General features: G+C 36.8%; 1 protein-coding gene across 4 annotated transcripts in view; it reads left to right on the top strand.

The window, feature by feature from the left end:
• AGPS (alkylglycerone phosphate synthase) overlaps window positions 1-10654 on the top strand; it is an 80592-nt gene extending 69938 nt beyond the window's left edge. For 3 of the 4 annotated variants that reach the window (XM_074593782.1, XM_074593783.1, XM_074593785.1), the window contains 3 exons: window positions 431-530; window positions 2328-2385; window positions 10419-10654. In XM_074593782.1, coding sequence (XP_074449883.1) covers window positions 431-530; window positions 2328-2385; window positions 10419-10540 — 280 coding nt within the window. In that variant the 3' untranslated portion in view covers window positions 10541-10654. The remainder of the gene's footprint in view (window positions 1-430; window positions 531-2327; window positions 2386-10418) is intronic. The other variant, XM_074593784.1, reaches the window with a different exon arrangement.
• Window positions 10655-14021: the final 3367 nt, after the last annotated feature.

Below are 14021 nucleotides of genomic sequence, written 5' to 3'. Positions count from 1 at the left end.
AAGCCATGCAAAAACTTAATATTTTTTCTTGAATCTTTGATAATAAGAGAACTAAGGAAGAGGTCACTAAACTTGCTAGCTAGTAGATAAAGTGCATCCGTTAATAGCATTACAAACACTAGTAATTCTGAACTTCCTCTTTAACCTGCAAGTGGATTACATGCAAGAGTGAGTAGTTCAAGGGATTAGTAGCACTTGATTAGTCTTGAAATTTGCTTATATGCACAAAACTCAAGTGTAACAACTTATTTAAGAGCTTCAACTCTGTTATAGCATTGAGTCACTCATGAAGTATGAGCAAAAAGGATACAAAACTATTTTTAAGAAAATGCAACTTTTTAAAATAAATAACCTTATGAATTGTGTAATGTCACATAGTGGCTGGCTTAATACCATAAAGCTTTGTTTGTAATGCAGTTCTCTTCAACAGGGTGACACAGACTTATGATGCAGGTGCATGTGTCTACTTCTACTTTGCCTTTAACTACAGAGGAATTAGTGATCCTATTCATGTTTATGAACAAATTGAGGTAATGTATATAAGAACAATAGTTAAGGGGGAGGGGGAGAAGCTTGTGTCCCATAATAAAATATACTGAACCCATTGGCCAAGCTAACTGAATTTTGCAGGAAAGACCTCAAAATTCTGTCTGTAAAGCTTTGATCACTAGCAGCTAGGGAGAGAGGTGCGCTCTACTAGTGCACCAAGTAGAGGAAAGACTGCAAGGTGACTACTTCAGACATTCAGTAAATGAACACTTATTACTGAAGTACAGAAAAGCTTGAACTGGCGTTGGTTTTTGGATGGCAGAAACTATCAACTACAAAACCCAAATCCATGGGAAACAAGACTTCCTTAGTTCCATTATATACAAAGTTACTCTTTTCACTTAATACTCAATTAATCTTTAAAATGCATGGTAAAACTATCAAGACTGTACTTTATTAATAGTGCTGCATGTAGGGAATAATGAATGTGACGGTCTCTGTCATGCTGTTTCAGAGAATTAACTGCTATGGTTATTTCTGTTTGGGCCTGGATAAGTGCTTGTCAAAGTCTGCTGTGTTGGACTAGTTGCAAGCTGCTTCGACATTTACTAAAAAGCTACAGAATAACTCTCTGTTTTAACACTTTGGCTGGTGAAACACTATCCTTACCTCATTAGGGGAAACTAATATCCTTGTTACCGTGAAGATGTAATACTTAGACATAGAAGGATATGGCCAGACTGGTTTTCATCCTACCTTTTAGTTCATATGCTAAAGCTTTAGCACCAGAAAATTGCTAATAAGACTGTGCAGAAATAGTCTATAACTAGGATATCATTCTGTTCATGTTTATTCTTTAGCAATTTCTCTTCAACTTGGCAAGCATAACTTTACTTGGATGCAAAGTTTTATCTAAAAGTTGTGAGGCTTCTGTGTTGTTGAATCTAGGGCACTGGAGAATGTAATACTTAAGTGCTTATTTAATGAGACTTTATTAATAGTTAGATATTGCCATTTATTGGAATTAGTTAGCTGTGCAATCACCTGGATGCATGAGTTCCATTGTAGGTGACTAAATTCAACCTACAAAGTGAGTTTGCCAACCAAGTACATACACTCTGTGGCAGACTGAAAAAATCTCTAACTGCATAGGTATGGTTATATACATTATTCCTAAAAAAAGTACACTTTTTTGAAAAAATGCTTAGTGCTTCTGCTTAGGAACGCTTTCTTTGTTACAGCCTTCTCAGCTGTCTCACTGTTCATAATCAGAGCTGCATGGGAAAGAAGATTCTAGAGCTTGAAAGCATTCAAATATTTCTTAACATCAAAATTTAAATTTTGTTTTCTGCCACAAACTTTGCCCATGAAAGAGTTGTCAGTTGTAAAGTACCTCACTTCCTCAACTAGAACCTTGGAGATCTGGGTCTAAACTCCAGTCTGAATAAAGATCTTGAATCACTCTGGGGAGCCTGTTTTCAAACAACTTTATTGCGATTTCCTTTTCAATAGGCACTTAACAATGTTCCAGATGAGCATCCCAGCCACTAGACTGTTTTAGTTTTGTCAAGGAGGAAGTGATCCAGAATATTCCGTTCTGGAATAATAGATTTGTTATAAAAGATGCCATTTTAAATGCCTTGGGTTTGATAATGTTTAATTGGAAAAAAACCCCACGTTTATCTGCAGACTTGAATGAAATGTTTCTGTACTGTGTACCCTTATTACTTCTGAAACTTTCCATACACCTGTGTAATGTGTATGATAGCAAGTATTGCACTGAAAACAAGTATCTTGTGTGTTTGCTGTTGAATAAATATCTCATCTTTCCAATTTAGAGGGCTGCTAGAGAAGAAATACTTGCCAATGGAGGAAGTCTGTCACATCACCATGGAGGTAATGTTCTCACTCTAATATTAATCTCTTTGATACTGCTAAGTATTCATGAGTACATAAAGTAGTTCATAATGTAAATTGGAAAAATATTTCACAGGCATTAACTGAAATTACTGGGAAGGGGGCAGGAGTCTCCTGGTATTCTTTCTAGAAACTCTTCACCTGTTTGTCAGACTTTCATGGGAAGTGTCCCTAGATGTGATTTACTTGATATCAAGTCGCACAATGCGGTGTATTTATGAGCACCAGCTTCAAACCTTTGATAGGAAGTCTACAGGCTGTTGGAGAACCTGAAAATATAGTTGATCAGTTCGTCTTGAGCAACTTTTACTGAACCTGGTGTTAGAGGTATATTCAGTTACAAAGACCTGAAATGAGACTTTCACAGTTTTAAGGCAGCTTAGTGTCCCTTGTGGCTAGGTGGATGCTGCTAGACCTAATTCCAGAGCACTTTGTGAAAGTATCTGCATAAAAGAGCTAGTGGCTTTAAATTGAGCTATGTTACAATTTACCATTTGTTGCATAATTGATGTTATTACTGGCTTGCTGTCTTCTAACTTCTGATTGTTCAGTTTCCTCTCTTGGAGTTAGGGAACTACTTGTCCTGAGTTACTAGCCTCTTTGCAAGCTATCTTGTGCTTTAATATTAAGTTTAAGAACCAGTGTCATGTATAAGTGATACACTTCATATATCTGATGCTTCACATATGCTTTTCCCAAATATTCAGATAGCCGAATTTGATTGCATGTCTCCTATATAATACTGTAAACTCGGTCAGGAAGACTTGTTGGGAAGTCAGTTTGATTTGTGTAGCTATCTTTTAACTGGTTAACTTAATGCATTTCTTCCTCTTTCTTGGGGAATTGTCTGGCCACAGAAATAAGAGCAAAGAGGAAGAAGTCTGATGGTTTAAAACTAGATTAAAATTTTGTAATTCTAAGAAAGCTCTATGTGGGGAAAACTGAAGGGCATAACCTGCGCTTTAAAACATGTTGGTGACTTCCTGGACTTGAAGCTTTTAGCTAGAGCTGTTCTCAGGCATCTAGCTCTGTGACAGAAACTGAAGTGGACTCTGCTTTAGCAATATCAGGATATTGAAAGATGTGTAGGTGATGATAACGTGAGTGAAAACAGTTTCAGTATTTTTTTGTTTAATATGCTTTTATTGTCCTCTGATTAAATCTTTAATATGGTGGTATAGTGGGCTGGTTAATTCTCACACATGGGATGTGGAATTACCCCCTTGATGCACTATTGTGCTCTCCCCTGCTGTGGCAGCTGTATTTTACTGTGACTAGCATTTCAACTATTAACTCGCATGCAGCTGGAGCTTGTCACATGTTTGGATGTATTTGCCCTCACCATATGAAACCTTGCTTGCAGCATATGTCGAACAAGAAAAAAAAAATCTTATGTAGCATTTTCAAACCCTTGCACACTTGAACTTTTTGACTCCACAGATATGAAAAACTTGGTTTCCGTTAGACTTCTTGTGCTCCTGTTGTGTGCACGACTGCCTCTTATACTGATAAATATTTTTTGCTTTGAGTGCTTTTGTCTGGCAGTTCATTGTGTACGATATTAAAGATCCATTTTTTCCAGTGCTTAGTAGATGTGCTGCTGAGAATTAGCCTAATAGTATCAGTTTTATTTATTGACCTTCAGGCCTTGTCACTCTTAGCACTGCTAAGACTGGGCTATTGTGTGGGGTAAAAGAAAATACTGGTGCAATTTATTTTAGTATTTGTCTTGTAATTGTGATTAATAACAGTTGTTTTCACTATCTGGAAACAGACAGGCTGGTTTGTCTGCTGCCTACAATCACACTGTGATAAATGGAGCTATTTTAACTCTGGTTTTGTGTATCAAAGAAAACAGATGTAGTCTGGGACTTGAGGCTATAGGAAATACAAAGCCTGCTTAAGTCAATCTTCATACACTCCTTGAGTGAAGAAGTGGTCATATGTGACAGTTTGAGATGTGCAAAGCGCTAAATTATTTTAGATCTGGGGAAGTATTAACTGCAGGTAAACACATAGCTACAATCTACAGTGAGAACAGAAATCATTACACCTTTAACTTTATGAAGAGTAACTTCAGAAAGACTTGACTTTGGATTCTATTTTAATCTCAGTATCTCTTCTCTCCTCCCCTCCCTCCAGGCTAATGAAGAATATTGTAACTTTTAGGCAAGACTCACTAAAGGTAGCAATACTGTCAGAAGATCCTCCCCAACGAATTTTGAGACTTAAAACTTGTATCACTTTTATTTATTAATGGATTATATTAAAGGTCACACCTTGCAATACGTAACAACAACATTCCAACAAAGAAAATGCAGAAGTGTATTAACACCACCCTTGTACAGCAAACATCTCCTAGACACAAGAAGCTGTAGCAAAGCCAGACATATGTATCTGTGTAATGAACTTATCCTTTCAATGTAACGATTGTATTTTGGGGTAGAACATCCATATTTTTTGTTTTTATAAATCTCGATATAATTTCTTTGATACTTCTTAAATGACTTTGTCCATTTAATCAAATTATCTTTCCTTTTTGAAGTCTTTCTCACTCTTGACTTTCAAATATTTAAATCTAATTTGTAAATGTCAGGAATGGCATCTACTTTAATGTTAGTATTTAACACTTGATAATGTTTCTGGATTATGTTATGAACAGAACTTACATCTAGGAAGAATCTGAGGCATATGTGCTGCTAATAAATATACACCCAAAATACATAGCTGATCAGATAGACACTTACATAGGGGGAATTTAGCCATTCTCCAGTGCCTCAGAAACTGATCCTTACAGAGGAGGCTATCAGATTTTTTTGTTATGATCCTGGCAATTTTGCCTAGATGTGCTAGGTCTGTTTCTCACTAAATTCGTTGTTAACAAACTGCTGAAAAGCTTCTTAGTGGTTTTAAAGTAGCTTCTAATGTGTGACTTCAAAGTGGTTTCTTTCGCCTTCTTTGTCCCTTTTAACTAATGCTGTGGCATAATTTGTGACTTAGTAAAAGTTTTTGAAAGGTACTCAGGAATTAGATATCCTAGTTGTAACATCCCTTGTCTTCATTTCCTACATGAGATTTTACAGTCTTGATTACAGTTTTCATCTTGCCTTGGCTATGTCCTGCCCTTATAAAGGGATAGTGCACATCTCTGAACGCAGCTTTGATCCTTTTGCTTTTCTGGCCAGTGAGTATCTTTAGATTTGAGAGTCATGTAAGTAAGGGTTGCTAGAGATGCAGTTAGCTTCTAGAAACTTAACATTTAAAAAGCAGCATTAGGAATGACAATTTCTTGTAGACAGAAGTAAGTTTAAGTTCAGATAAATGATTCTTCTAATTATTTAGGGCAAGCCCTAAAACCACTCGTATGATGTATCACACCTTGCATTCCTGAATTCTTGTTTCATAGAATACATGCTTTCTTTTTTTGTATATATAAAATATGTGCTGAGGAAGTACCAGTAGGTATGACTGGGGTATAAATACAACTATAATCACTTTGGGGTACAGCATCAGAAGGGAGCTGGCTGGATTTAGGCCTGATCCCTTCTGTATTACCATGCTAAGCACCATGCAAAACTAAGGAACAGTGTAAAAATTAATGATAGATTATTTCCCTTGCACAGAATGTTCTAATTAAAACTGATTACTTAAGGAAACAATTATCAGCTTGTGGCTTTGAGGAAAATACCCCTATTTAGCCACTTAACATAATAGAACTAATTTTCTTCCACTTTCTAGACAGATTGATTAGAATAAAGGTTAACATAGCCCAGCTCCACAGGTTTAGGTATAGTATCAATTTCCTGCCAGTTCATGTAGGAAAACTTAACAGAACAACCCTGCCCTAAAAATGCAAACACCAAAACCACAAAATACCCCACTGCCAACCAACCCTAAAAAAAAAAAAAAACAAACCCCAAACCAAAAAAACCCCAGTACTTCCAGGGATGGGGCCTGGGGTGTTGTTATGTTATTTTACATGATGTAATTGTGAAATAATATAATAACACAGTTGTATTTTTGTCCTTGTCTGTTGAAAGTTGTAATAGAACAGTCATCTTCAGTGTCTTTTCCAACAAATAAATGCGAAGGACTTTATGATTCATCAACATAGAACTCAAAAGTACTTAAGTTGTTTAGATATCAAATGAATATATGCCAGGTGTTATGGTGATGCAAAATGTTAATTATGTTGTAGACTTCAGGTACACTGCTCCAATGTACTCCAGCGCTACCACAGTATTAGATTAATGCACTGACCTTTCTCAGTATTGCAGAGTTCTCTCTGGAAGAATAATAAAACATTAAGCATTTTCTAAAAGTAGAGAGGTGCTTTCCATAGAAACAACCAGCTTCAGGAAGAGCAAGCAACAGCTGGAAGAACCCCATCCTTCTTAGGACCTGTTACTGCTTCTCCTATTGCAGAGCTATTGTTTTGCAATAACTGTCTCTTGGAATTGAAAGGGCTGGAGCAGAGGAAGTCCAGGGACACGTGCAGTGCCACTAGAGCCTATTTCCACTGGGACCACACGCTGCTATAGATCTGTTCTGTATGGGTGTAGAGTTATTCCTGGGATCCACCAGCTACACTTAAACTTTCCTTACAAGCCTGTTCATGTGTGCCCAAGTACTTCATATTCCAAAAGTGAGAAAACCAATTGCTGCCTTCAGTCTGCTAGCTCCATCCTTAGCAGCCAGATTTTTTTGCAGCCATCCAGATGCATTTTCAAAGATGTAGTGTACATCTTTGAAATATATAGATAAAGTGTAGCCTTTATGAGCCAGGAAAGTTGTACTCCCATTTTACCTTCTTTGTGACCAGCAGGTATGTGCTGTCCATCTAATGCACTTTTTGAAAAATCATGCACATAGGAAACTGTTGTTGCTTTTGGCAGAGAATGTAATGTCAGTGCATGTTTGGTTGGTTGGTTTTTTTCAAAGGGTGGGTTCTACGGGAGCAGCATAGAGTATGGTTGCACTTCACCAAAGTGTATTTATTCCCTAACAGATTAAAAGGGCATTGGGAGCATGATCAACTCTTCTAATGAAACCAGCTGAGGGCTGGACCAGCATCTATCAGAATTGGGGAAAAAGACTTATCCAGCTCACATGTTTTTCTTTCACGTATGGACTATAATGATGATAAAACTTGAAAATACTGCAAAACCAAAACTGGTGTTGGACTGTCTTTGAGCGTTGCTACTGAACAAGCTTCTTGGCTTTCTGGTCTGAATACTTTGTGTGAAGCAGACTCTCTGTTATGCCAGGGTGTGTGTACTCTGTGATAGCTGGGCTTCAGATGGAAGACTCCTGCCTTCCTAGCAGTGAATGTTTTAAAGCATTAGACTGCTCAGCACACCTCAGGAACAGGGCACTCGCCGCTTGTAAAACTTGAAAACTAATTCTGTTGCACTTCATCTTGGATAATTAAGGTGTAAGCTTAGGTGTCTTCAGAAGAATAAGATGGAAGAAGGAAGGCTGTATTTGTTTCCAGTTGGGGCAACAAGCATTGTAATGGCGTGTACAGATGAGTTGACAAATAGCTACTACAAACTGATCGTATAATGCTATGCTGATTTGGGAACCGTTTTAATAATGTTATGATGTAGCACATAGAATCAGGTGAGTTTGATCTCAGTTTTTAATTGAGAAAAGTATACCATGCTGAGAGCACGTAAGGGGTAGATGCTTGGCTAAAATCTGGTTCTGTGCACTCTTGTGTCAGTTCTATATAAATGGCATCATCTAGGGCTAAAACTAAAAGGTTTCTGTAGGCTAGAAGTGGAAAGGTGGTTTTCTCTAGTCCATGGTAGAGGCTTAACTGAGACCTTTTATTGTTGGGGAAGTTAAGGCTTCCTTGAGTCCAAGGCTGTGCTTTGCCTAGTCTTAGAGGGGAGTTAGGCAACTTTGCCACTTGGAATTATTTTTACATTCATGGTAACATCTTCTATTATTATGGTATTTTCTTCCTCCTTTTCCCTTCTCATTCTTGAAGCTAATTGTCCTATGAGAATACTTAGAGGGCAGCACTAACCTGAAGTGAAACAAATGTAAACATTGCTTTTCTAGGTGGTGCTCTTGTCTGCACAGAGCCTTTCCTTCACTTGCTCTATTTTCCATTTAATTAGATGGACCATTTTAGAATTCTAAGAGCCAGATTGCTTCAAAAATCCCTGTATATCTTATTGACGTGAGCAGTAGGAGTAAGGGCTCAACCTACTGTTATCAAGGGGTTAAAATCTTTTCATTGAACATGTTTGTGAAGGACTGCTGGTAACTGTAGTACAGCTTTTTTTTTCTTTACAGTTCACTAATCAAATGTATGTTAGATTTATTATTGCAAAAGTATAAACCATAGAAAATTTGACAAGATAGATGTGTAAATTATCACTTTGACAGAACTAATGATGCACTCCAAGCACCTTCTGTTTTCCAGCACTTGGTGAGCGACTTCATTAAATATGCAACGACTGTTTGGTGCTGCTCAGACAGTAGTTCAGTTCCTTGTGGAATTGCATTATTACTGGAGGTGTAAAAGAGGCAGGCACGCTAGCTGTTGGGCATCCTGCTGTGATTCTAATGTGCTCCATCTTGTTGGAGCAGTTGTTTGCAGTCTTTTCAGGACAATTACATCCATAACCACAGGACACATTCATTGAAACTATATTACAGATAACAGTTGAGAATGGTAATGACCGTTCTTCAGCTGCTTGTGTAAGGGCCAGTGTGAGTGACTTGATGTGATGGTCAAGCCACATCAATGATTCTTTTTATGTAGTAGTAGTAGTATTAAAGTATCCCCAGATAAAATTCGACTACATCAGCTTGCTCAGACAGTCAAATTGTAGTGATAGTATACTTACAGATGGGGATTTTTTTTTTCTTGAGCTGGGCTGCAAAATACAACTACAGTTCCCAACACATGACAAATTCTTTTGTCCTTCAGTTACAATCCTTGCTCTTGACATGCATGCTGCGAGTAGCTGTTTTCTAGCAAACTGCAAATTTCATTCTTTCTCACGTTATTTGCTTTTTCAGTTGGTATTGTGACTAGCTCATATTCCTTAAGGTATAAACAAATATACTCCATTCTCCAGAGGTGTCTGTGTAATTTATTATTCTGATGGCAGTTTGATGGTTACCTTGAGAACAGGGCACAAAAGATGGCTTGAATGTAGCTTCAGATACTCTTAAAGCATCTGTCTCTCAAACCTTTACTATATCGCATCATATTGACAAATGGATTGTGTTTCAGGCTGACAAGTTAAATCCTATAATGTGTTTAACGAAAAAATGCCCTTTATTTTGAATGATCTGTTAAATCAGAGTTGATGACTTGGTTAATTAGTATGTGAAGGTTCGGCCATTTAATAGGGCTATTGTGAGACTAGTGAAACGAGTTCTCAAATGGCTGGTGTTTCAGCTTTGCTTTGTATTTGGTATGTGTTGTGAATATCCATTTTTACATGGGAAACTAAGCTCTTGTGTAATGGTAGGAGCAACTACCAGCCCGTGTAAAAGTTTTTAAATGAAATATGGTATTTTGTTGACTTAAAACTAGGCTTTAACCCTTCTTCTTAGAAAACTTTTTTTTGCTATTTAAACCCATCCTGTTTTGAGTTATGCTTTCAGTTTAAAGCAATCGGGAGGTGTGGGGTTCTGCTTTTTAGTAATCTCCTCTTCAGTTTCCTACTTAAAATGAGTTTGGTGACTTTTTAACAGTTACTACCAATTCCCTATTTTAATGGAACATGTGATTTCAGCCCAAGCTTCATCTAAATTTCATAGTTTCTAAAGAAAGTAGACAGTGTGGAACACAGTCTTCCTCTGGGAGTATGCTGAGCTTAATGAGCTTGATAGTCTGGTGGGCTCAATAAATCAAATAAAGCAAAACATTTCTCATTTTTGAATAAAAGCATTTATCACACAGTGTTTATTCATTCATGGTCACAAGATTGATTGGCTCCTAGAATCCTGCCATATATTGAAACACTTTGTTTTTGTTTTTCCAGTAGGCAAATTGCGGAAGCGCTGGATGAAGGAGAGCATCTCTGATGTTGGTCTGGGAATGCTGAGATCTGTTAAAGAATATGTGGACCCCAATAACATCTTTGGAAACAAAAATCTTTTATAAAGCCCTGCACAACATGATGTACTAAAACTTCTTCAAAATTACTGCTGAAATTCCTCCACTTTCATTGTATTGATATCCCAGTAATCAAATATAACATAGACTAAACTTTAAAAACTAGTAACTTACGTTTATTTTTGCCACCCCCTTCCCCCTCCCCCTAATAAAGTTGAAACATCACTGTTAATGCTTATGGATTTTTACTCACAAAGTTCTTAACTCTTTAAACAACCCACCGGGCACAAAGTGTATTACCAACCAGGAAATGCAAATCTGGTTTTCCAAGTTTGGGTAGGCAACACAGCTGACAGTATTTTCAATGCTGGATACTGCCAGATGTGTCTTACTAAACCATCCCCTGCAAGGAGAACAAAGACTGACAACAGTGTTTTCTACAGAAGCAGCTGCTCAACCCAGCCTCTTGCTAAAAGAAAGCTGCTAGGAGACAGATGAGGGAACACCAAGGCGTACTTTCTGTGCTGAAGGATTAAGTACGTAACAGACTTGTAACCCGTGAATACTTAAAGTACAAATGTAGGCTTTGATCAAAAGAGACAAGTCAAACTACTTCTAAAAACTCAGTAGTCTCCCACCGTAGTACTATTGGAAAAATCTTACACAGTTGAGGTGTTCTGAGTTGTATTTGCATTGCTGGGATAATCTTAAATTAATTGTAGGTCAGTCACTAAATTTTGTACAATGGACATTTCTCACTGTATGTTGAAAACAGGTTTGTAACAAAACTTTGCCTTCATCTGTACTCAGTCCTAGTGTGTATGGGTTTTGCTCCTGTTTTGTTTGTTTTGCAGAGATGCAAAATATCTTTTTCAGAAAAAAAAAAAAGTTTTGCCTATTCAAATGAAACTGCCCAGCACTGTCTTTTGAAACAGTCTCAACAGTTTAATAAAACACTTAGGTGGACAACATACTGTCATCCTGTAAGTGAGATTTCCCACTTTAGTTTTGTACAGTTTCCTATGGCCTTTATGAATCATTTATTTACTTCACTAGTAGCCGCAGTTTTGTCCATTTAACTTTCAGAAAAAGAAATATTTTCTTGATCAGTATCGTGTGAAAGTAAGCATTTTTACATTGAAATTTGAATCTTAATCAGTAAAATGAACTAAAAGTATTTGTCAATACTCATGATCCATTTTTAAGGTGGGTTCTTTTCTTAAAGCAAATTATCCAACTTTTTGATAATTAATATGTATGATTGCATAGGATAGAAAAAATACAGACTCCTTTGAGGACACTGTCTCTTGCCAACTGCTTCATAGCTCTGTAGTGTCAGTTTGGACACCTTTTGTATTGGTAGTGCCCTTAATGAGGAGAAAAAGATAAAACTGCATTTTTGTTTTTTAACTATTTTAGAATATTATGTAATTAGCTCTCAGTTTTGGTCATATACCAAAAAAAGTATAAAATGCTTGAAAAATGCTGCATATCTGACAACTTTGAACTAGTCTAAAAATGAATTTCAATTCTATAATTAAAATGATCAAAAAACATGAAGACTAAAAACATCAGTTTAAAATGCATGTGTCAAGGTACTTAAAGAAAATTTTTTTATGATCTGCAGGTCATAAAACAGAACGTTAATGTGATATTTGCAATGCAGCTAGATTTATTTCGAATGGTCTTTGCTTCACAACATTTCAACATAAAAATCTACTCTTTTGTATTTATGTTTCTGGCCCTCAGAGTTCATATTTCAGCCACAACCAAAACGCTAGGTGTAGCCTGTTTTAGGAAAGTTACTCTTAGCACTGTGGTTAAGTGTTCCTTAGGTACACAACGGTGTCTCAGCAAAGTGAATCTGTACATGTTTCTGCAGAGAACTTCCTCGGCTCGCGTTGCTGCACGATGGTGACTACATGGCCACAGCTGGCATCTTGCTGATGACTCGTATAGAGACCTTTCTAGGAGTTGGTAAATATGAAGGGTGTTTTTGTGCCTCAATGAAAGTATATGTCTAACTATGAAGAATCAATTTTGAAGGAACATATTTGAAGTCTTTTTGCAGAATGACAGCGCAACCAGAACTAAAACAAGTAGTCACAGCTCGGTAATACCAGTCTCTTAAGATTTTGACTTAAAGTACTACACAGCTCTACACCATCCTTCCCCATTCTTAGTTTTCTGACTGTGGTTTCCCTATCCCTTTTTTTGTATTGAAATTACACAGACAAAAACTCTGTACACCCTCTGTTTCCGACCTTTAAATAGCCACTGGCTTCTGAAGTGATTTAAAATGCAGTAAAGGTTTTTACTGCATGTCAATCGTCCTATGGGAAGGTGAAATAACAGGCTATGAGGGTCCCAAAGCAATGTCTCTGGATAGCTCTGAGGAAAAGATTAACTACCAATGTAATGGATATTTTTTCTAATGGCCACCCTATTGCTGTCTTCCTAAATATTTATCTGTCCTATGAATGGGTCAGAGCTTAGTGAAAGTGTACTTGAAATGCATTACTGATTGTCTTTAACTTCACTTTAAATTCATAATTAAACTAGAGAAAAGCGTAATGCAAGTTCAGAAGACCTAGAAACGCACAGGTCATTACCCATTTAAAAGAAATATTCCATTTTATAATACTAAATTCTTCCACCACTCTTCCCTTCTGTATTCTCGATTTTCTTTCTAAAGACTTCACTTCCCATAGCTGCAGCCTGTTCAGAGATGGAGTTTGGTCCATGAACATCAGAAATGTATCTTGGCATAACACGTTACTTTTTCATTTGCTTGATTATTTGGCTGTAAGTTACAAGCAGTTTTAATTAAGCTTGTCATGACTTCCAATTACAGTTTCTGCTCTCTTTGAAGGAGGAAAGGTGCAGAGTGAGTAGGGCTTGACTGCAAAATGTATTTACGTTAGAGAGACTTTTATAAAGGTTTTATAAGAGAAAGAAGGAAATCTGTTAGAAATCAATCCAGGGTCTAAATCTTACATTCAAAGAAAAAACATGTCTCCTCTTGACTTGACTTACAGTATATTGGTTGAGTTAAAGATCATCTTTGCCTTACAGCTGTGAAGAGAGGCCAGGCCAAATAGTTCTTCCGTAGCAATGTTAATTAACTGAAACCAATTCCAAAGGCAGGGATACATTAGCACTGAAATCCAGAAAACACAATTGCTTCTCAATCTTGGAAATGTATGTTTGTCAAGGTTGTAACTTAACTTTCTGCAAATAAAGCCAAACAGTGTTTGTCATTTTAGTGTGAGATTAACTGTAAAACTTCAGTTGTAATGTTAAGAGATTATAGAACCTTATATTATTAATAAAAAGAAAATGGGCCTAAACAATTACGTGTTTCTGTGCTGAAATTAAACAAATATATTCTACTATCTTGTCATCTTTGGTTCAGTTTAATTTGGTGGTGAACTCTTACCTAAGGAAAACTATTAGGAAGGCTTTGGCACTTGCAGAGAGAGATGAGATTGAATTTGTAAATGTATGCTAACAGAAGCTCTGCTTTTGT

The sequence above is a fragment of the Larus michahellis genome, chromosome 7, assembly GCF_964199755.1.
Source record: "Larus michahellis chromosome 7, bLarMic1.1, whole genome shotgun sequence".
NCBI classification, from domain to species: Eukaryota; Metazoa; Chordata; class Aves; order Charadriiformes; family Laridae; genus Larus; species Larus michahellis.
The sequence above is the reverse complement of the archived record's forward strand: the minus strand, read 5'-3'. Positions and strand labels throughout refer to the sequence as shown.